This window comes from Propithecus coquereli, unplaced genomic scaffold (genome assembly GCF_000956105.1).
Source record: "Propithecus coquereli isolate 6110/MARCELLA unplaced genomic scaffold, Pcoq_1.0 Scaffold67, whole genome shotgun sequence".
Classification (NCBI taxonomy): domain Eukaryota; kingdom Metazoa; phylum Chordata; class Mammalia; order Primates; family Indriidae; genus Propithecus; species Propithecus coquereli.
In genome coordinates this window covers 1072478-1098002 of record NW_012152729.1, presented here as the reverse complement: position 1 = coordinate 1098002, position 25525 = coordinate 1072478, and the positions used below count along the sequence as shown (strand labels likewise).

Sequence of the window (25525 nt, the reverse complement as noted above, 5' to 3'; positions counted from 1 at the left end):
GCAGTTTTATCAAGGAGTAAAAATTAGGCTTTCTAGACCAGTAACCTAAATGTTGAGTCACATTATTTTTTGATGAGGGCAATGGGTGTATATTTTCTTACTATCATTTTCGTGATTTTTTTTTTAAATTGTCTTAAGGAAAATTCCAAAAAACAGAGTCCCACGTCCAAAACAAGTGAAAGAGCCGACTCCTGGATACTGACCAGGTTTTGAACAACCAGATTCAACCAGGTTGGCATTTGTGTTTACACTAGAGGAGTCCTGCTCATCCTAGTTAAACCCTTGGCCTAGCTGTTTTCTTATCAAAATCTTCCAGGTCCCTTACCTTGCTTTAGAGAACTCCTTCCACCAACACTTCTGTACCCACTGTTTGCTACTCAAGCCACGTGTGCCTCTCCTCATTAATTAGCATTTTGGGTTTTTTTGGTGATGTGGGCAAGAGGAGTGTGGAGGCATGGTTTGGGCAAGCAGATAAGAAACTTTCCCTCTTACCACCCACGCTGAATAAACTTTTGTGTCTCAAGCATTGGCTAGATTATAACTTGGATTCACGCTCTGCCTAGTTCCACTCAATTATTTCTTCCCCAAAAGCAAACTGCTGAACCCAAACTTGATTTTTTTCCTCACATAGCGGTATACAGATATCCATATGAACCTTTCTCGGATCACATTTATCGCATTGCCTGGGATGTGCCACGTTGTGATTCCAAGAGCTGGGATGATAAAGTTGGGAGCACATGGTTTCTTACATCTCTGAAGCAGAGCGTGTCTGGTACTCAGTTTGGCAAAGTAGTTGGTGAGACTTTCCCGCCCACCCTCAGCCCTACTGCCCCCCACGAGCCAGCAGCTTGTTTCTAGATCGGGGGAAGTTAGAACAGACTGAATTTAGCTTAATCCATCTCCAGAACCTTTTATTCCATTTCTTTGCCTTCTTTTCCTAATGTTCAGTTGTTAAAGTAGTGACAGAAATTCATGGGAGAAAAAGAAACACTTGCTTCTTTTCCAACATGCTTGATAAGTCAGTCCGGATGTTCATCCTTCTTGAATTTTGGTGTTTTAAGAAAATCCTGTGCTATAAATGAATGTTGAGTTTCACCCAACACAAACCCTCTGGGAGCTGGCCTGGTCTGGTTTCTGTATTGCATCTTCCACTTTTTCTTCTAGCTTCGTCCAGCCAAGCAGAGAAGGAGCTAACAGATTCTCCTGCAACCTCCAAACGCATCTCCTTCCCAAGTAGCTCAGAGTCTCCCCTCTCTTCAAAGCGACCAAAAACATCTGAGGAGATCAAGCCGGAGCAGGTGAGACTGGAAGGGGCTCTGCTCGTGGGGGGAGTGTTGTAGACATTGGTGGGGAGTGAACTTTTGAGTGGGTGGACTTGGGGCAGACACAGTTGCTGGTAGGAACTGAAGATTCAGCCAGAGTGGTGGGTGTGTTCCCCACAGATGTACCAGTGTCCCTACTGCAAGTACAGCAACGCTGACGTCAACCGGCTTCGGGTGCATGCCATGACACAGCACTCGGTGCAGCCCATGCTTCGCTGCCCCCTGTGCCAGGACATGCTCAACAACAAGATCCACCTCCAGCTACACCTCACCCACCTCCACAGCGTGGCACCTGACTGCGTGGAGAAGCTCATTATGACGGTAAGGCAGTCAGCAATAGGACCCTTTGTTTTTTCTTTTTCCAGGGGTCAAAGGTGACACAATAACACAGGCAGGATACTGTGTCATTGGACAAGAAAGCCGGTGTAGTGTTGGAAGTGTCAGAAAATCGTCCTCATTCTGTGACCTTTGTTCTACTGTACCTGCCTCAGACTTGGCATGACTATGGATGAAAGTGCTAAATATGTGTCCCCCAACTTTCCGTATGATCCTTTGTCCTTTCAGGAGACAGAGGCATGGATTAGCTAACCATTTATATGAAGAAATCATTATTCAGATTCTTCGAACCTTTATTGAGCAAGTCATGGTCTAGGTTGCTCTTACCTTCATTTACTTCTCATTTCATCCTCATAGTAATCCCTGTTTTTTTGTTGTTGTTTTTTTTTTTTTAAAAAAGAACTTTAAAAAAAAGGTTTGACACAGCCCCATTGACAGATAAGGAAACTGTGGCTCAACGGTGTTAAGTGACTTGATGCCATTTTTAAGTGGCAGAGTTGAGATTTGAACCCAGATTTTCCAACTCTAGGTGTAGGCCTGTAATGTTGGAGTTTCTGAAGTGGATACTTTTATTCTCAAAGGAGGAAAATGGTTAATCTGAGATAATATGTTGATTCATGAATGTGAGTTTTGCATTTGAACATGATGTTGCTACAACTGCAAGTTTTGAAAGCACGACTCTTAGTGGCCACTATAAATATGGCCCAAAAGGTTAGTATAAATATTTAAATCTAATCGTAATGTGAAAACTTTTCAAAGTACTACAGGTGGTAGTAATGTCCTGCTTTCAGCTATGCTGGGGCTGCTATGAAAGCCCTTTCCTGATCACTAGAGGAAAAGCCACCAAAGAGAATTATTCTTACCTCTAACTTAGCATTATTTCAACAGTGGAGTCATAAGAAGTTAATTTGATTACCTTTTCATGTGAAGCTTCCCAGAGAGGTAGTCTGTTCTGTTATAATGTGCAGGTCACAGACATATCACCTCTAGGCATTTCCTATTCCATCTGGTTATGCAAAATTAATGAATAATGTTGTAAGTAATGTTTAGTTGTGAGGAACATATAATTGATGATGCATCAAGAGAACTTTAGCAGCCAATGGGAAATTCAAAGGTGACCTAGCATGAGTTGCCTTTCCGAGATCTTTCAAGTACAAATTCACTTTCCATAGGTATTTTCGAATAGGCTGGGGAACATTGTGGAAAGATTGTTTGTAGGAAACCTCCTGTGGACAGGTGGGTTTGTGTGTTGCTGGTTTCCTCAGCATTCTCACCAGCCTTGGAGGTAACAGGGGGTTTTCCTGGGCCTCATCTTTCTTCCCAGCTGATGGCCTGGAGCCATGGGAGCCTGAAGGAACAGAAAGAGGTGTGGGGAGGGAAGTATTTTCATTACTTACTTATATGTCTTTTGCTCAGGTGATTTTTTTTGCTGTTTAATATAAATCTAGTCTAGGAACTGGGAGCCTATAGTAATCTGCACGACTGCTTTACATTAGACAATAGAAATTTTATTTCTACATCCCTAGGGACTAGAGTGTAAATTATATTTCAAATATCCATTGTTTGTCATATTTTTATAACAGCAGTAGTAAGGTACATTTCTGGTGGTCATTATGAATTGCCTTCATTTACCAAAGAGTCTTCAAGGGCAGGATATTACTGCTGTGTTTGCTGAGGTACCAATCCCTAAATTATTTTTGGAAGTTACCCACTAACCAGCACCTTTGTAAGCACTGATTCTCAACCTTTATGGAGACTCTGGTGAAAGCTGTACAACAGCCATACTGGGCTATTCTGTGCACACTGAAGTTTGATAACCACTGTCATAGACCCTCCAAGTAGTCCACAAATACAAAATTGTATGTACAATGCCAGGGAGCATAAGGAATATCGTATCTGTGGAACTGGTTAATAACTCTCTTCTAGAACCCCTGCTAACATAATTATGTAGGAGAAGCTACTCCCTAAAGGAGCTGTGTTTGGCACCTTGTATAGAAACCCCTGTGGGCCTCATCTTTCCACAGCAGACAATGGAGGTGTTTTCTAGACATTTCTGAGAAGTGTGCAAATTGTGGGAAATGTGTAGGAAGTCGATTTGGTAGCAGCAAGAGACAGTTAATGGATTCCGAAATGAAACACAGTTGTGGGAAGGGTTTACTCTTTATTTAAAGGTGTATGTGTAAGGATGATTTTGTACTGTCTCTTTCCATGGGCAGATGGAGTTACGGCATGGCCGTCAGTATCGAGTTGGTTTTTCCAATCATGAGGATGGCTTGCATTGAGCCAAATGATGTGTTTCTACCTTAATCCTTTAGTTCAGCAAGAAAAGATGATCAACCAGGCTTAGAGGGAATTTATGGCCATACCACAGGGTGAACCCAGAATCCTGTTTGAGGACTGAAATACTGATCTTGGTCTCTGCCCTGATGAATCAAAACAGATGCCAATGTCCTTCCTCCTACAGTTTGGTGTTAAAATGGAATTTATAATTATTTTATAACTAAGTGATTGTAATGAACCTGTGGTTAAAATCATGCCCCTAGAGGATATTTTACTGTAATTTTACTAGAAAATTGGCCCCTGAGAAAGTATTGGTTAGGCTTTCTGATGATGTATCTGTTTGTTTATGGCCAATCAGAGCCGGAAGCTGAAAACGGCACGATGAGGAATGCTTCTCAAATCAGAGCTCCATTTTCTAAAACCGTATCATTAAGGAATGGCCAGTTCTGTGGTCATTCATCCTGCAAGAGAAAGTTACGTCTGCTTTGTCCCTGAGTGACTAGGATGAATGGCAGCAAGAGGAGTGAATCTTCTTTCTTGCCCAGTGGGTTGGCTGAGTTAGCTTCTGTTGGCTGTGGAATAGGAAAAGCTGGCAAAATCACCCAAATAGATGATTCCTGGCAGACGTGAGGTATGTCCAGGGTATCTACAGCTGTAGATTCTGGTAAATATTTTTTGATGTCTGGGTCCAAAGTCTCAGCATCTAGCTTGAATTTGGTTTCAGTCCCACTAAAAGTAAATTCCACCCTGATAAATAGAAATAGATTACTTTCTACACAATGTCTTTCTGTTCAGTTGTAAACGGAGAGCGTTTTGAGGAGGCTTCATTTAATAATACCTTATCAGACAGCTTTCAGGAACCTGCAGTGTCTAATATGTCTGTTGCTATGGTAACAGCTGCTTGCTTATGCTCTGCATCTCATATCTATGTCTTCCATGGGCCCCCTTCTTTTTACTGATGAGGGGGCTTGAGAAATATTCTCCACTAGGAATAATTGCAGTGCTGGCCCTCCCTATGGAAACTGCACCCAGCACTTCATTCTACTCAGCCTATTGGAAACAGAACACCATAGGGTGTCTTTGAACATGTCATATGAAAGAAGAAAATCTATAAAACTTAAGGTATATGAGACAAGTGCCCCTCCATACTTGGTTGGGCAGACTGCCCCCAATGTCAGTTTCACCTAACAAAGTCTCACCTATTTACAGAGAAGCTGGAGATTTCAGATGGGTGGAAGGAATGTAGGAGCACTTGCTCTGTGCCTTATTTTCCTAATCTCTCCGGGAAGGAAGGTTGAGGGCATGGGGCCCCTGTTTCTGGCCCCTGCATGAGAATAGGAGAGACCACCTACCATGCATTTCAATACTCTTAAATTATTCTAATTGATCACTATCTTTCTAAGTGACAGGACACACCACTGGGATCTTGAAGCACTAATACGGGGAAATTTTCTTTGTTCCTTAATCGCTTAACAAAATATGACCTCAAAGTGAGATGGGGATTGGCTCCTGAGCAGCCTGGGAACACCATTTTCTCTAGCCCTTTCTTTTCTCCCCTCGGTTGTTCCTAATTATTCTGTAGGTTTTGTACATGCACAGATTTTCCTTCCATGCTCCTGGCCCTGCACTGCCTGCAGTTCTCTCTCTGTCTTTTGGGAGCAGTAGTCTGTGATTTTTCAGTCAGTGACTGTGACTCTTCTGTACTCCGTGTGTGCCTATGTGTCTGTGAGTCTCTGGGACAGGCTGGTCATCTGGCCCCCCCAACACGGGGGCTCTCAGGTGGCCACTGGCCTCAGGGCTGTAGCACCCACCTGGGTATCAGCTCTCTTACTTTGTCTCCATCTCAGAGGAAGGTAATGAAAATAATCGGGCTTCATTAATTCCAAGCCCTGTGAGATGATAGCCATTTGGAGCCTGTTTGCCAATTAGATGGTCTAAATTAGGAGTGACCTTGGTATACTGCCACTGCTTGCCTCTCTGAGTCTAATGAAGCTTTTCTCTCCAATTCATTCTCTTTCTCAGCTCTCTTCTCTGTGTGTGCGTGTGTGTGTGTATAACTGTTCATGTGTTTTCTGTTCTCTCACCCACCTTCTTTTTCTTTCTTCTCAGTTTTTAAAATCTGGTTCTGGGCTACATTTGTTTTTGGCCCAAAAAAATGTTAACATGGCCCTGCAGTTTTTTTGTGTGTGTTTTATGTATTAAAAAATCGAATAAACGACCACACAGAAGCTGTTTTAAAAAGGAAATGAGACAAAGAGAGAAACTAGGCCTTCTAAGACCCCATGGTTCAGTGCTCTGCCTGGCACATTTAGAAGGCAGTAAAGGAAAAAAGGCAAAACAAAACTCTCAAGCTCTGCTGCCAAGAAGTGCCCTGGTTTATTGGCTGGAGATGTGCAGAAACTTAGTGGGCCCCAGCAGCTGTCTAGGTATAGGGGAGGAGCTGAGCACTGGACTCTCCCTGGAGCAGACTGCTCAGCCCTAAAGCGGCTGGGTTTTAACCTCATGCTCAAATGTTTTGGTCAGAACCAGTACCTCATTCACAAGGATGTGTAGCCTGGCTAGGTCTATGTCAAGGAGGTCTGTGCTTGAGGTCTCCTTTCCTTTTCTCTGTCTGAGGTTCTTCATTCTACTGACTTTCACTGAAATGTGAAGGATTAAAGGCTTCCTTGGGAGTCCAGGTCTTGGCAAATTGACACTTTCACTTGGAAAAGCAGGCTTTTCAGAAAGAAGCCCTACTTACATGAGCAGTACCAAGACTGTAGGGATAAGAGTCTCAAAGAAAACAGGTTCAACACTTTTTCCAAGAAAATATCTCTGATTTCCAGCACATGGAATGTGTTGGTTGCATTGATCTAACCCAGGTCAGCCTGTCTGAAGGTAGCCTCCAGAGGTGAATTTCCATGAACCTTAAGAACTTGGTAAAGTGTAACCTTGGCTGCACAGGGTGTTGTATTTGGCCATTCCACACCTGTGACCTGCAGGGGTGGGGGGTGGGAGGGTGTTCCTTGTAATTCCAGCTTCTACCAAGAAAGAATCAATATCAGCCCCTCCCAAATGTTACGGTGGGGACCAGTCCCACATCTCATACTCCAGGCTCTAAAAGGTATGTCCTTGGGGCTTTAGGTCCACTCGCCTTGTGGAATATTGAAAGGCATTAATGATAATGCAAAATGATAAGCAAGCCAGGAGGAGGTTGGAACTGGGCATTTATGAACCTGTGTCATTCTCTGAGTAGATCAAGGCAGTTCACTTGACTCTATGAATTTCCTTCTGGGGAGCCTGTGATTTCATGAAATTATCTGCAGTATACTATCTGTGAAAGTATTTTTCTAGGAGTCTGCACCTCTCTCCAGATTTTCTAAGGCATTTATGACCTCTGAAAGGTTAATTATTCTGGATTGTGAGCGTTTTGGGGACAGGCACCTTGTCTTGCTCTCTGCAGTTCACAGGTATGCAGCATGAGGACCCTGTACGATGTTTGTTAGTAAATGGTGGTCAGATGAATAGATGAGCAAAGGTCACTCAGGGCCATTCCTTCTCAATAACTGAGTTGTTTTGGAATTGCTTAAGGCTGAAAATGTTTAGCATCAGTGTGGAACTCTTCTATTGTTACATATGAGAACTGCTTATATTGGAAGAGTTGCAGCATTGGAGTAGAACTCCACATTTCTCTTGTTATATGCAAGACCTGTTTACGTGTTAGGAAGATGGGAGAGCCACTGTTTGTTTCCAAACTTTCAGTTCCCCAGCTCAGCTGATAGTTTCTTCCTGCATTTCCATCAACTGTGCATACTCTAGGAGGAAGTAGTTGACTTGGCTCAACAAGGTACAAGGAAAACGTGGTATCTAGAAGATTACCATGGAAGTACCCTTTGCATGGCCCAGCTGAATCTTGAGAGACCCAAATGTCAAGGAAGTAATGGTTCTAATCAGTTGAATTTTCTTAACCAGAAAAACCTTGTTTTACTTTTTGTTAAAAATTTGTTTTAATAGGCTTTTAATTCTTAGCTCCATTAGTGAGTAGTGTGTGTGGGACATAATTTATTATGTTAAATGTTTACCAGTGTACAGATTAGTAGAAGAATCAATCGACATGGGCGGTACACTCAGTGTACAAAGTGTAGGTGTTTGGGCTGATTGTGTATTATCAGCTGGTCAAATATCAGAACATTTTCGGTTTGGATTTTGAGTCCATGGCTAGGGGTATGGATGGGGTAGGAAGGCGGGCAGGCGGAAAGAGGAAGAGGAGGGAGAGAGAGCAAGCACGTATTTTGGCTATGTAGGGAAGTTGGTGGTAGGACCAGTTATTTGAGGGCCTCCAAAGTCTGGGCACACTTGGAATGGCCCTGGTTATGCTGTCACCAGATTTTGTTCTCTCCTAACTGTGTGCGGATACTCCTGGCAAAAAGGGAAGGCCTTCGCAGAAACGTGCTCAGCGCAGTTACTAACATCCCCACTTTCAACTGTCCATCAGAGACAATGGCTGAGGCAGTCTGAATCCCATTCAGTTTGGTAGTCAGATATGATGGGAAAATAAAGGGGGTGCCAAGGCAAGTATTGAAGGAAATCTGCAATACATCTCCCCAATGGGCAGAAGGACTCCTCGGTGAGCTCTTTTGGCAGCATTATCTTTATGGCTCTTTAAGACAAAGCATGCAAGCTTTGAGTGAAACGCTTTGGAAGCTGGTAGGAGAGAGAGGAATGAGCATTAGCATCTGAGAACTGATATGGGGCCCTCTAGTAGCTGTGCAGCAAGGCAGCTTCCATCCTCAACCTCTGTTCAGACATGTGCATATACACCCCACCAGAATTTACAGATCTTTAGGATTCTCTTAGGGATCTTCCTCTTTGCCTCCTGGGGATTTCTTGCCCGTTAAAATTTCAGATAGCAAACCATTTATTTTCCCAGGGAGAGGTTGGGAATACTACAGATGAGAAGATGCAGGTAGATAAAAGTAGTTACTTAAACACATATGGGGCAAGACTTACAGGTTTGGAGAACTAGATTAAGATGCAGAGGAGCATGTGAGGTTGATGATTATATTTCGGGGAGAGTTAATTGATGGAAGGTGAAGGCAGACAAAGAACCGCTGCTTACTGCCTTCTTGAATCCCAATCAGGAATTATGATTAAAGTCGCAGCGAGACAACAGAGGGCTGATGAATTGGTGTCTTTTTTTTTTTCTTTTTTGCCGTCATTCACACTTGATTGACTTCAACCTTTCAAGTGCAAAAGTCTCTCTTTTCCATTATTATTCATAGCCATCTGAGTTTTTCTAATTAAAGTGTATGAAAACAATTACTGATCCGTCGTACTGAGTCTGTTAGAGGGGATGTCTGCCTTACTGTAATGCGTATAAAAAGCCCACAGTTTTCTATAATGATGTGCAGCTGAGGTGTTAGATAATTTTATTCTTTTTTACTCTGTAGGGCTTTTTTTTTATTTCTCATGATTCATTTTTCATAATTCCTAAAGATCCCAGGAAAGGACTGATCCTGCAGCTACAACCGAGAAAGGAGGTGGGGGGGAGTCTTTTTTCCTTTCCCTTTCTCCCCCTTTTACCCCCAACCTCGTGCCCCCCCTTGGCTGAGGACTATAAATTAATCGGTGACCTTTCACTTCTTGGATTCCCGCTGGACTCCCCAACCACACTGGTCAGAAATGCTTTCCATTAAAAAGAAAATAGATGGAATGAGTTTGGCAATCTGTACTCCATTCCTAACGACTCAGCAGCAGCTAGCCTTAACCAGCTGCCGATGAGCTGTGTGTGAGCGTGCAGCTGTCTGTGGGAGCAAGAATGCCGTGTCACACGTTCACCTGCCATGCACCTGCTCTTCGTAAACACAGGGTTTCTCAGAACGCTTCGCTGTAGTGCCTGTTGCTTAATTTTCACAGCCATTGGCATGTGGGTTGCTGAAATGATTCTGATACCCCTAAATGTGAATGGGGAAAGACAGACATGGGGGCAGTTTTCTCGGTTTCCTCTAGTTGTTGGGCCTATTGCTGCTGATTCTACTGGACATGTCAGCAGCCACATTGAGCAAGGCCAGGATCCTCAAATCGTTACAAATAGTAATTTATTAAAAATATTATGTAATTTTGGACAGAAATCTAGGTGTTCCGATCTTTGCAGCAGAGTAGTATTACAGTAAAGTCATGACTGATGGCAAAATAATGTCTCCAAGTGGGGCTGGGCACCATGTAGAAAGGTTGGTGGTGATGGCAGTTTCTGTTCTTGTAACCTGTAGGTCAGTCCCTTTCTCAGGCTGTCATCAAATGGGGGACGATTTCTAATTCATTTGAAGATACCATTGCCATATAGCCTTCCCATCCTATCGCTGGGATAGGGATACGGCTTCTTTTTAAATGAAGAACCTTTTGTCCTTACACTGCTTATCACATTAACATAGGGCAAATGATAACATGTTTAGACAAGCTTCTGGCCATATTGGCAGGGAAGCCTAGAGAAATGTCTAAAAATGTCTAAGGATCCGACCTAAAATTGTAGCTATTCGGATCCAGGCTAATTCTGGAATCGCTACACCAGAACATTGGCTGTGGTCAAGGTGGGGCTGCCCTGTTGCAGAACGCTGTGCAGGCCACCCTCTATGGTTGGGACACTGGTCGGAGTTGCCCTCTGATGTTGTATACCACACGCAAAGACTCCAGAAGAAATCCTGGCTTAAGTGAGTCACAAGAAATGCTTGATGTCAGCTTAGAAAGGGTTACAAAATGTTGTTTCCTGGAATATATGCCAATGTGACTGCGTGTCCTTAGCCTTCCCTTTGTTCTGTTCTCTTCTTCTTACCCTTTCCTTCACTCTTCCCTCCTCCTCTTGCCTGAAAACAGTACTACAATGCTCCCTGCTTCAAGATTACAGTGTACTTTACTAGGTATGATTTAATTAGGGCCCTTATTATGTTTTCAGCAGCTTAAGGTGGGCCTTTCAACTTATCTACCTAATTGGTTGCACAAGAAGTTTCACAGCCCATGACAAAACATTGTCAGTGATCAAAGTCAAAATTCTGCATAAAGGAAAAATATTAATAATAAGATTATTCTTCAAGTGTGCACTGCTAATTATGTCCAGAATGTAACCGTAGAAACACTTTTGACTGATGTGAGCTTTGTCTAATAAACATGAATCTTCAGTGAGCTATGAAAAGTGACACCTACAGCTTTACACTGGTGAAGGCTAATTTTGCTTATTAAATAATTTTTAAACATTTCCTATTTTGTGTCTTTCCTCTCCATTTGACACTCCTTGTTTCTCTGCCTCTCACTCCTCAGGTGACCACCCCTGAGATGGTGATGCCCAGCAGCATGTTCCTGCCAGCAGCTGTTCCAGATCGAGATGGGAATTCCCATTTGGAAGAGGGAGGAAAGCAGCCTGGTTAGTATCATTAGTTCAGATTCCCTAGGAATTGAATCACGATGAAATCTTGGGCCCAAATTTTTGTAGAGCAGGGGTTCCAGGAATTCTTTACAATACTCTTAAATCTGAATATAACTGATCAGGAGATGAGGGGTGCTGTCATCAGCTGCTTTATACTCTGGTTCTTGGCATGTATTTGGATATTATTCCTGTGGTTTAAAGTGAGAGAAAATCTGTATGAGAGCCAGTAGAATTTTAGTGTGGACTCACATGTCTGCATAGTGTATACAATTAGGGAGTGAACACTCAGACCCACCATGCTAAGCCATTAAAACACTGTATCTGTGAGGACTTCTTAATCATTAGGGACTTGGGGAACATGTGGTTAATTTTTAAGGACACTGGATTAGTTGTCTTTTGAGGAGCTGCTTTTGCACAGCATTTGTCTCTGAGTCTTCTGAGATTGGCTTAGGTGGAGCATAGAGGTGCATTTGGAAGAAAGAACATGATTTTAGACGGGTGTGCTGCAGGTGTTGGTGCCACATAGTGGTTCCTAGCTAGATGGGTCACTGGACCTCTGTGAGGCGTCCTATGTCTTTCACCTCTTACAAACACCTCAGATGTAATTTGGGAAGAGTTCTGCCCCACTACTGCCTAGCCTCCTCCCTTGCGATTTTTCCATATGAGGCAGCGGACAAATGATCGGAAAAAGGGTCAGAGTATTTTTTTTTTTTGAGACAGAGTCTCACTCTTTTTGCCCGGGCTAGAGGGCCGTGGCATCATCCTAGCTCACAGCAACCTCACACTCCTGGGCTCAAGCGATCCTTCTGCCTCAGCCTCCCAAGTAGCTGGGACTACAGGCATGCACCACCATGCCTGGCTAATTTTGTCTATATATTTTTAGTAGAGACAGGGTCTCGCTCTGGTTTTGAACTGCTGAGCTCAAACAATCCTCCCGCTTCGGCCTCCCAGAGTGCTAGGATTACAGGCGTGAGCCACCACGCCCGGCCCAATTTTGAGTGTATTTTAATACTTGGCCACTTGAATGTTTGTTGCTTATTGAATAAAGATGGCAGTCAGGAGTCATACTACAACAAGAAACTAAAATGCTTAACATATATATATTCCACAATTTCTAACAATAGATGACAGTTCTTATAAATTGCCTACAACTTAGGGCAGCATTAATTCACATATTCTACACTTCAGATCCACTGTGCTAAATTCTTATTACATAAAAGATGAACATTAAAGGGGAATCCAGTCTAAGATCAGTAACCTTCAAACCAGTTCTTGAGAACTTGAGGGTTCTGAGTCAAGCAATTAAATACTATTTAAAAGACTGTTAGATCTGTGATGTGACACGGGTCTGTTATGAATTAAAACTTTTTGTATTTCCAATATGTACTCTCTTGGGGGAACAAAAGAAAGCAGGAGACTCTGCAGAGATTCTGTCATTCAGGTTGGGCACTTCCCTCATCATCAGATGCTGTGTTTGTGAGGACTAGCTAGGTAGACTATTCTGGGTGCCATCCTTGAAACAAAGCCTTCTTTATCTTTGGGTTTGATTTTTTTTTTTTTTTACAGAAACCTCAGAGGATCTGGGAAAGAATATCTTGCCATCTGCAAGCACCGAGCACAGCGGAGATTTGAAACCCTCTCCCGCTGACCCCGGCTCTGTGAGGGAAGACTCAGGCTTCCTCTGCTGGAAGAAGGGGTGCAACCAGGTTTTCAAAACTTCTGCTGCCCTTCAGACTCATTTCAATGAGGTGCATGCCAAGAGGCCTCAGCTGCCTGTGTCGGATCGCCATGTGTACAAGTACCGCTGCAACCAGTGCAGCCTGGCCTTCAAGACCATCGAAAAGCTGCAGCTTCATTCTCAGTACCACGTGATCAGAGCTGCCACTATGTGCTGTCTTTGTCAGCGCAGTTTCCGAACTTTCCAGGCTCTGAAAAAACACCTCGAGACGAGCCACCTGGAGTTGAGTGAGGCCGACATCCAGCAGCTTTATGGTGGCCTTCTGGCCAATGGAGACCTCCTGGCGATGGGAGACCCCACCTTGGCTGAGGACCACACCATCATCGTTGAGGAAGACAAGGAGGAAGAGAGTGACTTGGAAGATAAACAGAGCCCAACAGGCAGTGACTCTGGGTCAGTACAAGAAGACTCAGGCTCAGAGCCAAAGAGAGCACTACCTTTCAGGAAAGGCCCCAATTTCACCATGGAAAAATTTCTAGACCCTTCTCGCCCTTACAAGTGTACCGTCTGCAAGGAATCTTTCACTCAAAAAAATATCCTGCTAGTGCACTATAATTCTGTCTCCCACTTGCATAAGTTAAAGAGGGCCCTTCAAGAATCAGCAACTGGTCAGCCAGAACCCACCAGCAGCCCAGACAACAAACCTTTTAAGTGTAACACTTGTAACGTGGCCTATAGCCAGAGTTCCACTCTGGAGATCCACATGAGGTCTGTGTTGCATCAAACCAAGGCCCGGGCAGCCAAGCTGGAGGCTGCAAGTGGCAGTAGCAATGGGACCGGGAACAGCAGCGGTATCTCCCTGAGCTCCTCCACACCAAGTCCTGTGAGCACCAGTGGCAGTAACACCTTCACCACCACCAATCCAAGCAGTGCTGGCATGGCTCCGAGCTCCAGCTTACTGAGCCAAGTGCCCACTGAAAGTGTGGGGATGCCACCCCTGGGGAATCCCATCAGTGCCACCATTGCTTCTCCTTCAGAGCCCAAGGAGGCCAATCGGAAGAAACTGGCAGATATGATTGCATCTAGGCAGCAGCAGCAGCAGCAGCAGCAAGCACAGACTTTGGCCCAAGCCCAGGCTCAAGTTCAAGCTCACTTGCAGCAGGAGCTACAGCAGCAGGCTGCGCTGATCCAGTCTCAGCTCTTTAACCCCACCCTTCTTCCTCACTTCCCCATGACCACCGAGACCCTGCTGCAGCTGCAACAGCAGCAGCATCTCCTCTTCCCTTTCTACATCCCCAGTGCTGAGTTCCAACTCAACCCTGAGGTGAGCTTGCCCGTGACCAGTGGGGCACTGACGCTGACTGGGACGGGCCCTGGCCTGCTGGAAGATCTGAAGGCTCAGGTTCAGATCCCACAGCAGAGCCACCAACAGATCCTGCAACAGCAGCAGCAGCAGCAAAGCCAGCTCTCTCTATCCCAGAGTCACTCTGCCCTGCTTCAGCCAAGCCAGCACCCTGAAAAGAAAACCAAATCGGTCATCAAAGAAAAGGAAAAAGAAAGCCAGCGAGAGAGAGACAGTGCCGAGGTGGGAGAGGGCAACCTAGGACCAAAGGAATCGCTGCCAGATGCCTTGAAGGCCAAAGAGAAGAAAGACTTGGCACCAGGGGGTAGTTCTGAGCCTTCCATGCTTCCTCCACGCATCGCCTCGGATGCCAGAGGGAACGCCACCAAGGCCTTGCTGGAGAACTTTGGCTTTGAGCTGGTCATTCAGTATAATGAGAACAAGCAGAAGGTGCAGAAAAAGAATGGGAAGACTGAGCAGGGAGAGAACCTGGAAAAGCTGGAGTGTGACTCCTGTGGCAAGTTGTTTTCCAACATCTTGATTTTAAAGAGTCATCAAGAGCACGTTCATCAGAATTACTTTCCCTTCAAACAGCTCGAGAGGTTTGCCAAACAGTACAGAGAGCACTATGATAAACTGTACCCCCTGAGGCCCCAGACCCCAGACCCACCGCCCCCTCCTCCTCCACCCCCACCTCCTGCCCTCCCTGCAGCCCCGCCTCAGCCGGTGTCCACCCCAGCCATTCCTGCCTCAGCCCCACCCATCACTTCTCCTACGATTGCACCGGCCCAGCCATCAGTGCCGCTCACCCAGCTCTCCATGCCCATGGAACTGCCCATCTTCTCGCCGCTGATGATGCAGACCATGCCGTTGCAGACCTTGCCAGCTCAGCTGCCCCCTCAGCTTGGACCTGTGGAGCCTCTGCCTGCAGACCTGGCCCAGCTGTACCAGCATCAGCTCAATCCGACCCTGCTCCAGCAGCAGAACAAGAGGCCTCGCACGAGGATCACAGATGACCAGCTCCGAGTCCTGCGGCAGTATTTTGACATTAACAACTCCCCCAGTGAAGAGCAAATCAAAGAGATGGCAGACAAGTCTGGGTTGCCTCAGAAAGTGATCAAGCACTGGTTCAGGAACACACTCTTCAAAGAGCGGCAGCGTAACAAGGACTCCCCTTACAACTTCAGTAATCCTCCCATCACCAGCCTGGAGGAGCTCAAGATCGACTCCCGGCCCCCTTCGCCGGAACCTCAGAAGCAGGAATACTGGGGAAGCAAGAGGTCTTCAAGAACGAGGTTTACCGACTACCAGCTGAGGGTCTTGCAGGACTTCTTTGATGCCAATGCTTACCCGAAGGATGATGAATTTGAGCAACTCTCTAATTTACTGAACCTTCCAACCCGAGTCATAGTGGTGTGGTTTCAGAATGCCCGACAGAAGGCCAGGAAAAATTACGAGAATCAGGGCGAGGGCAAAGATGGAGAGCGGCGTGAGCTTACAAATGATAGATACATTCGAACGAGCAACTTGAACTACCAGTGCAAAAAATGCAGCCTGGTCTTTCAGCGCATCTTTGATCTTATCAAGCACCAGAAGAAGCTGTGTTACAAGGATGAGGATGAGGACGGGCAGGATGACAGCCAAAATGAGGATTCCATGGATGCTATGGAAATCCTGACGCCCACCAGCTCCTCCTGCAGCACCCCGATGCCCTCACAGGCTTACAGCGCCCCAGCACCACCAGCCAATAATACAGCTTCCTCCGCTTTCTTGCAGCTCACGGCGGAGGCTGACGAACTGGCCACTTTCAATTCAAAAACGGAGGCGAGTGACGAGAAACCAAAGCTGGCTGACCCTCCCAATGCACAGCCAAACCAAACCCAAGAAAAGCAAGGACAACCAAAGCCAGAGCTGCAGCAGCAAGACCAGCCCGAGCAGAAGACCAGCGCACCCCAGCAGAAGCTCCCACAGCTGGTTTCCCCGCCTTCCTTGCCACAGCCGCCTCCTCAAGCCCCGCCTCCTCAGTGTCCCTTACCCCAGTCGAGCCCCAGCCCTTCCCAGCTCTCCCACCTGCCCCTCAAGCCCCTCCACACATCCACTCCTCAGCAGTTGGCAAACCTACCTCCTCAGCTAATCCCCTACCAGTGTGACCAGTGTAAGTTGGCGTTTCCATCGTTTGAACACTGGCAGGAGCATCAGCAACTCCACTTCCTGAGTGCGCAGAACCAGTTCATCCACCCCCAGTTTCTGGAAAGGTCACTGGATATGCCTTTCATGCTGTTCGATCCCAGTAACCCACTCCTCGCCAGCCAGCTACTCTCTGGGGCCATCCCTCAGATTCCAGCCAGCTCAGCCACTTCTCCGTCAACTCCAACCTCCACGATGAACACCCTGAAGAGGAAGCTGGAGGAAAAGGCCAGCGCAAGCCCTGGCGAAAATGACAGCGGGACGGGAGGAGAAGAGCCTCAGAGAGACAAGCGCTTGAGGACAACTATTACTCCGGAACAACTTGAAATTCTCTACCAAAAGTATCTACTTGACTCCAATCCAACTCGAAAGATGCTGGATCACATCGCGCACGAGGTGGGCTTGAAGAAACGTGTGGTGCAAGTCTGGTTTCAGAACACCCGAGCTCGGGAAAGGAAAGGACAGTTCCGGGCTGTGGGCCCGGCGCAGGCCCACAGAAGATGCCCTTTTTGCAGAGCACTCTTCAAAGCCAAGACTGCCCTTGAGGCTCACATCCGGTCCCGTCACTGGCATGAAGCAAAGAGAGCTGGCTACAACCTAACTCTGTCTGCGATGCTCTTAGACTGCGACGGGGGACTCCAGATGAAAGGAGATATTTTTGATGGAACTAGCTTTTCCCACCTACCCCCGAGCAGTAGTGATGGTCAGGGTGTCCCCCTCTCACCTGTGAGTAAAACCATGGAGTTGTCTCCCAGAACTCTTCTGAGCCCTTCCTCCATCAAGGTGGAAGGGATTGAAGACTTTGAAAGTCCCTCCATGTCCTCAGTTAATCTAAACTTTGACCAAACGAAGCTGGACAACGACGACTGTTCCTCCGTCAACACGGCAATCACAGACACCACAACTGGAGATGAGGGCAATGCAGACAATGACAGTGCGACGGGAATAGCAACTGAAACCAAATCCTCCTCTGCACCCAGCGAAGGGCTGACCAAAGCGGCCATGATGGCGATGTCCGAGTATGAAGATCGGTTGTCATCTGGTCTGGTCAGCCCAGCCCCGAGCTTTTATAGCAAGGAATATGACAATGAAGGTACAGTGGACTACAGTGAAACCTCAAGCCTTGCAGACCCCTGCTCCCCGAGTCCTGGTGCAAGTGGATCTGCAGGCAAATCCGCTGACAGCGGGGATCGGCCTGGGCAGAAACGTTTTCGCACTCAGATGACCAATCTGCAGCTGAAGGTCCTCAAGTCATGCTTTAATGACTATAGGACGCCCACTATGCTAGAGTGTGAGGTCCTGGGAAATGACATTGGACTGCCAAAGAGAGTTGTTCAGGTCTGGTTCCAGAACGCCCGAGCAAAAGAAAAGAAGTCCAAGTTAAGCATGGCCAAGCATTTTGGTATAAACCAAACGAGTTATGAGGGACCCAAAACAGAGTGCACTTTGTGTGGCATCAAGTACAGCGCTCGGTTGTCTGTACGTGACCATATCTTTTCCCAACAGCATATCTCCAAAGTTAAAGATACCATTGGAAGCCAGTTGGACAAGGAGAAAGAATACTTTGACCCAGCCACTGTACGTCAGTTGATGGCTCAACAAGAGTTGGACCGGATTAAAAAGGCCAATGAGGTCCTTGGACTGGCAGCTCAGCAGCAAGGGATGTTTGACAACACCCCTCTTCAGGCCCTTAACCTTCCTACAGCATATCCAGCGCTCCAGGGTATTCCTCCCGTGTTGCTCCCTGGCCTCAACAGCCCCTCTTTGCCAGGCTTTACTCCATCCAACACAGGTGGGTTCTGCTCTAGGTGATTCTTTCCAGGGTTAAATAGCTGCCCAGCTAGTATTTTGTTACAGGGCTACCATCCAAACCCTCTGAGTGCTGGGCATAGAGGAGTCTTCCCCTTTGTTGAGTCTCCCTAGTGCTGCTATGTACATGGTTCTTTGCCTTCCTAGTTCAGGGATGGGACCTCCTGGTTGGAACAGTTTCTTCTGAAGCCACTCTTCTGCCCTATCTTCAGTAGCACAACCAGGGTGTGTACTACAGGGAAGAACTTCCGGGCCTGGTGTGGAAGTGCTTATGTGGTAGATCTGTACTGCTGGGGTTCTCTTCTAGCCAGAACAACAGTGGCTGTGTTGGTTTCTACCAAGACTGCCTTTCCACTTGAAGGCACTGACCAGGAATCTTGTATTAGGCAATGTGTTTCTGGTAGTCCTTCAGGCCAAAATACTAATGCTTATTTTAGGGGTCCTCAGCCACCCCTTCATTTCCTCTTGCCCATCTCCCTTTCCTCACCCCTCCCATTTAGAATCGTATATACCCAGTACTCTTCTATTCTCACTTCATAGGGAGTTATAGCAATTCTTCCTGTGTACCTCTCTCATTTCTCCTTCTGTGTTCTCACCCATCTTCTCTGGATCCAGCCATCTTTCCTAAATTGGACCTTAACCTCCAGGGTCCCGTGCGGCTTAGTCGGCAGGTGCCCCCCATGGCCTGCATTAACCAGCAGAGAGCCCCTCAGAGAGCCTCCTTGCCTTCAAAATTTGTCCTTGTTCCCAGGGGTTGAAGCAGCAGCGCTGCTTCCCAGAGCAGTCCTAGTTTCCAGTTGAATTAATTCCATGTTTTACAGTTTTCATGGTGGTTCATAGAACATGAGGCTACTGCATTCCTGGTCCCAGTTTCTTATTCAAAGGGAAGAAGAAAAAGAAGTGCATTAAGACATAGAAGTTGTTGCTTATATGTGTTGACAAGTAATGTCACAAAATGATGCAAAAGCCAGCTAGACATAATCCAGGAAACATACTATGGAAAGTGGCCAGGCACTGAATTATCCTTGAAGCCCAGGACCTTGGCAGAGGGGCTTGGGAAGGCCCAACGTATCATAATGATGTGAAAAAAGTAGAATCAGAATGTCTGATCTATTCCCCTTGTTTTACAGATGAGAAAACTGAGGCCCAGAGAGGTCAAGACCATTCAACAAGCTAGGGTAGGAGCCAGAGCTCCCACCCAGGCCTCCGGGCTCCCAGTGCTATGTGCTTCTTCCACAGCACCCAAAATGAGCCAGTCAGTCAACAGGTATATGTTTAGTGCTACTCAGGTTCTGACCACTTAAAGTGGACTTAAGATAGAAAGGAATGCTTTTAATTATCCAAGGCAGCCAGACGTGTCCCAGTTACCATCACCTGACTGTACCACAGCTCTCAAGAGCACTGGATCTGGAAGGGGAGGGAAGGAACTTGTACTTGTTAAGCATCAATTACATGTCAGGCCCAATGCTAAGCTCTTTCCATATGGTCTTTCATTTTATCCTTACAACCATCTATTGTGGAAAGCTGAGGTTCCAAGAGGTCAATTAATGGGCTCAAAGTTATATACCTCATGTGTGTCGGCCATAATCCACACAGGGTCAGTTTGGCTCTGGAGGTGTGGCATCAAGTCTCAGGAGGATGAAGTATGTTGCTCGATTCTGATGTCAAATAATCAGAACTCCAAGGCCACAGAATTATTGTGACAAGAGTGTACTGAGATATTCTATCTAGTGTGGCTAGTGTAGAGCTCGGTAAATAGCAGCGGTTCAGAAAATGTTTCTTAAAATTTGAATCTCTTATGTAGCCCATTAGTTGTAGATACACAAAATCACTTTAAGGCCTTCTGACTCGAATCTTTCCCTTAAAAGCCTGAAGCCATGGGGATGGGGAAATTGCTAGACATTTCTTTCTTGCCCCAGTGAGCTTTTGGCTCTGGCCCTAAACTTAAAATGTAGAGCAGGCTTGTTGCCTAGTGGCAAACAGAGCCATGTCCCAAGTTTAGAATCCATAATCCATTTTGTCTCTGCCTTGCCTGTGACAATTTGACCAACAAGCCCTTACTAAATTTTTCTGAGTAGAGTCAGTCACATCTTCTCCTCTGGTTTCTTATGTGCATTGAGGAAACTGGAAGATGTGATGCTGAAGGACGTTTCTTCCTTGGCTCTCCATCGTTAATGGATGTTGGTCTGAGATTGGCAACTTGTAGCATTCTTGTTCTTTTCATCTAAAAATATGAGGGTTTTGATAGTGAGCCTGTGCCACCGTAGCTGGAAATTAACGTAGTCTTTACCCAGGTCTAGGCTTCAGAGTGTTTTTTCTCACGAGGACAGTGTCACGTTATGGAACCCCCTATGCCAGCTTTCTGGCAGCAGGTGGTCCAAATGAAATATTGAAGGGCTGGGAGATTTTTTGATTTTTACATTTTGGTGTCCTCTAAAGTGATGGTTCTTGGCTGTGGTGAACATAGAGGTATTCTGAGAGCTGTTGCCTGTGAGTTCTTCCCGACTACTGCCTTTTCTTGGCATTTCATCATGCCCATGCTGTCCTTCTCTACTACCTTGCTAGTCTTAATACACCCGAACCTTAGTGTACCATCAGCAGCAACACCCTCTTCCATTACCCTGGCACAGAAGACTCAAACCAGGAGATAGCTGTGGGTTAGGGAGGATCTTAAGCTCTGGTGATGGTGAAGCCTTTGCAGCGAGTAGTAGAGCGGGGCTGTACTCCATGTGGGCCTGGTGACACAGAGACCGAGACCTTTGCTACCCATAAGCAGTGGTGCTTGGGGTAGGTTGTGGTGTCTTGGGAATTGACAGTGTTAGCACCTTGAGCTGTTCCATTTCTGATACTGCTTTTCTTCTCCCCCTGTGGCTGGTTTCTCAAGTATTTACAGCCCCATGACTTTTCTGTATATCATTCAAATAGGGGCAGGAAGAGAAGGTGGCCATTTCTCCAGAGTCCTATTCCTAGATGGTTACACTGTTCAACAGACTTGTTCAAGCACATCAGCTGGGCCAAAGCACTGGAGCAATTTTCCCAGAATAGATTGTTTTTATTTCTTCCCAGGCGCTTCCTCCACCTTTTCCTATTCATCTTCTTCTGTCTGCCCGCCTAAACCATCCATTCAGCTGCAGCAGCAGAGGTCAGAAAAGAGGAACACATGTAGAGCCTGTTTTGTTTGTTCACGTGGCCTTGCCAGGTTTCTTGCTTTCGTTGTCTTCTGTTGCCTCTCTTTCCAGACAACTTCTGGGGGTGGAGGGGTCAGGCTGTGCTATTTCTGTGAAGCTTTGATGGGTCCCAGCTGGAAACAGCTAAGTTGGGATTCTCTAGACTAATTGCATCGGGTGGAGTGAATGGTAGCTGGGAGTGCTTGGCCAATGTGAACTAGCAGGTGGGGCATGTTGGGCAGGAAGGTGTTGGAAGTTATTTAGCTGAAAAGGGGAAATGTGGGAGCTGGCCCAGGACTGGGTCCTTAATAGAATACAAGGCTATCCAGCCCTGAGCCTGGCAGCTTTCTGTTGAAAACATTGGTTTTGAGAGGATCCTTCTGGTTTAAACCTTAACATCTCAAACTTGGTTTAAACCTTAACATCTCAAACTTCGAGCCTGTGACACTGGTGAATATCTTGAGCTTCAGCTTCACCACCCCAAACTGACCCGTGATTTCTCTATCTCCATTCCTTCCAGCTTTAACGTCTCCTAAGCCGAACTTGATGGGTTTGCCCAGCACAACAGTTCCTTCCCCTGGCCTCCCCACATCTGGATTACCAAATAAACCGTCCTCAGCATCGCTGAACTCCCCGACCCCAGCACAAGCCACCATGGCGATGGCCCCTCAGCAACCCCCACAATCCCAGCAGCAGCCACAGGTGCAGCAGCCTCCCCCGCCGCCAGCAGCCCAGCCGCCACCCACGCCACAGCTCCTGCCCCAGCAGCAACGCAAGGACAAAGACAGTGAGAAAGTAAAGGAGAAGGAAAAGGCGCACAAAGGGAAAGGGGAACCCCTGCCTGTCCCCAAGAAGGAGAAAGGAGAGGCCCCCACGGCGGCTGCAGCCACGATCTCAGCCCCACTGCCAGCCATGGAGTATGCAGTGGACCCTGCTCAGCTGCAGGCCCTGCAGGCAGCCTTGACTTCGGACCCCACAGCGTTGCTCACGAGCCAGTTCCTTCCTTACTTTGTACCAGGCTTTTCTCCTTATTACGCCCCCCAGATTCCTGGCGCTCTGCAGAGTGGGTACCTGCAGCCTATGTATGGTATGGAAGGCCTGTTCCCCTACAGCCCTGCACTGTCGCAGGCCCTGATGGGGCTGTCTCCGGGCTCTCTACTGCAGCAGTACCAGCAATACCAGCAGAGTCTGCAGGAGGCGATCCAGCAGCAGCAGCAGCGGCAACTACAACAGCAGCAGCAGCAAAAAGTACAGCAGCAGCAGCCCAAAGCAAGCCAAACCCCAGTCCCCCAGGGGGCTGCTTCCCCAGACAAAGACCCTGCCAAAGAATCCCCCAAACCAGAAGAGCAGAAAAACGCCCCCCGTGAGGTGTCCCCCGTCCTGCCGAAACCCCCCGAAGAGCCAGAAGCAGAAAGCAAAAGTGCGGACTCCCTCTACGACCCCTTCATTGTTCCAAAGGTGCAGTACAAGTTGGTCTGCCGCAAGTGCCAGGCGGGCTTCGGCGACGAGGAGGCAGCGAGGAGCCACCTGAAGTCCCTCTGCTTCTTCGGCCAGTCTGTGGTGAACCTGCAAGAGATGGTGCTTCACGTCCCCACCGGCGGCGGCAGTGGCGGCGGCGGCGGCGGCAGCGGCGGTGGCGGCTCGTACCACTGCCTGGCGTGCGAGAGCGCGCTCTGTGGGGAGGAAGCTCTGAGTCAACATCTCGAGTCGGCCTTGCACAAACACAGAACAATCACGAGAGCAGCAAGAAACGCCAAAGAGCACCCTAGTTTATTACCTCACTCTGCCTGCTTCCCCGATCCTAGCACCGCATCTACCTCGCAGTCTGCCGCTCACTCAAACGACAGCCCCCCTCCCCCGTCGGCCGCCGCCCCCTCCTCGTCCTCCTCCTCTGCTTCCCCCCACGCCTCCAGGAAGTCTTGGCCGCAAGTGGTCTCCCGGGCTTCGGCCTCGAAGCCCCCTTCTTTTCCTCCTCTCTCCTCATCTTCAACGGTTACCTCAAGTTCATGCAGCACCTCAGGGGTTCAGCCCTCGATGCCAACAGACGACTATTCGGAGGAGTCTGACACGGATCTCAGCCAAAAGTCCGACGGACCGGCGAGCCCGGTGGAGGGTCCCAAAGACCCCAGCTGCCCCAAGGACAGTGGTCTGACCAGTGTAGGAACGGACACCTTCAGATTGTAAGCTTTGAAGATGAACAATACAAACATGAATTTAAATACAAAAATTAATAACAAACCAATTTCAAAAATAGACTAACTGCAATTCCAAAGCTTCTAACCAAAAAAAAAAAAAAAAAGGAAAAAAAAGAAAAAGCGTGGGTTGTTTTCCCATATACCTATCTATGCCGGTGATTTTTACATTCTTGTCTTTTCTTTTAATATTAAAAAAAAAAAAAAACCCTGCCCCTGTTATATTGTGTCCTTTTGAAGGTACTATTGGTCTGGGAAACAGAAGTCCGCAGGGCCTCCCTAATGTCTTTGGAGCTTAAACCCTTGTATATTTGCCCCTTTTCAATAAACGCCCCATGTTGATAGCACAGAGGAGCCCGGCATGCACTGTATGGGAAAGCAGTCCACCTTGTTACAGTTTTAAATTTCTTGCTATCTTAGCATTCAGATACCAATGGCTTGCTAAAAGAAAAAAAGAAATGTAATGTCTTTTTATTCTCAGGTCAATCGCTCACACTTTGTTCTGTTTTCAGAATCATTGTTTTATATATATATATATTATTTTTTAGTTTGTTTTTTGGGGTTTTTTTTTTTTTTTTTTTGGTTCCAGAAAAGATTTTTTGTTTTGTTAATTTAAAAACGGGCAGAAAGTATTCGAGAAAAACAATGTGAACTGCTTTAGCTTTCTGGGGATTTTTAAGGATAGCTTTTCTGCTGAAGCCAATTTCACGGGGAAAAGTTAAGCACTCCCACTTTCAGAAAAAAAAAATAACCCACACACACAAAGAGTGTTGAGGACTTGTAGCTTAAAAAAAAATAAGTTTTAAAAACTGACTTTCTGTATTTATGATAGATATGACCATTTTTGGTGTTGAGTAGATTGTTGCATTGGAAATGAACTGAAGCGGTATGGTAGATTTAAAAGGAAAAAAAAAAACTTTTGTGTACATTTAGCTTTTTGTATGGTCCAGCTGACAGCTCCTCATTTGATGTTGTCTTGTTCATTCCTAGCAGATAGATTGCAATCCGTTGATTCGCCTAAGCTTTTCTCCCCTTTGTCCCTTAACTCCACTTTCTCTTTCCTCCTCCCACCTCCCATCCTATAATCTCCCACTTAAGGTAGCTGCCTTCATTTCCTAGAGGGTAGCTGCAGAATTATTTTATAAAACTAAAGAAAGCATTTCAAGGGATTCTAGGGGTCATTAAGATCCTCACAGATTATTTTTGGTTGGGGAGTTGAAACTTTTTAAAGGCATATAATTCTAGTTACCTATGTCTGTTAGCCTTGTGCATTTATTTATCTTTCTTTTGGCTTGTACTCCTTGTTTGGTAGATGCTTCAAATATTTTTTTCCTATACTAAGGCGTTGGTTTTCAGTTTGTGTAATTGGCTGTGTGCTTTTCTCTTCTAAAAAACTTTTTGGTTAGGGGTTTGGTTTTTTTTGTGTTTGTGTTTTTTCTTTCCTCTCTCAGAAAAAGAAATTTCATGCTTTAAATAAAATCCAAAGACACACCCTTTCACTGCTGATGCAGAAAAAAGGGAAAGGGTTCTTGTTACTTGAGAATTTGTTTCTGATTTAAACAAACAAGACTTAGTTTAATAAAAGAGTAAAACAAGAGATTCCCAGGTTATGTGCTTCTTCTGCAAGCAGAGAGGCAACTGTTAATGACAATTCCATATACCAAAAGACACATTTTTTACTTCAAAGTTTTGTCCTTGTGTTAGGCAGTCTGAGCGGCGAGTGATCCAGAGCGCAGCCAACAAAGAAGCAGATAGCAATGTACAGAAAGCAAAAAAGGAACTGTATGTGAGGCACTTGTGTTTATGTTAATATCTG

The 25525-nt window shown here is 46.3% G+C and overlaps 1 protein-coding gene across 1 annotated transcript in view; it reads left to right on the top strand.

Annotated features, from left to right (window-relative positions):
• The window catches only part of ZFHX3 (zinc finger homeobox 3), a 229163-nt gene extending 205358 nt beyond the window's left edge, over nt 1-23805 (top strand). Inside the window, exons 6-10 of the mRNA XM_012660616.1 lie at nt 1165-1298; nt 1443-1643; nt 11229-11331; nt 12901-18333; nt 22038-23805. Of these exons, the coding sequence (XP_012516070.1) occupies nt 1165-1298; nt 1443-1643; nt 11229-11331; nt 12901-18333; nt 22038-23701 (7535 nt within the window). The 3' untranslated portion in view covers nt 23702-23805. The remainder of the gene's footprint in view (nt 1-1164; nt 1299-1442; nt 1644-11228; nt 11332-12900; nt 18334-22037) is intronic.
• The last annotated feature ends 1720 nt before the right edge of the window (nt 23806-25525 follow it).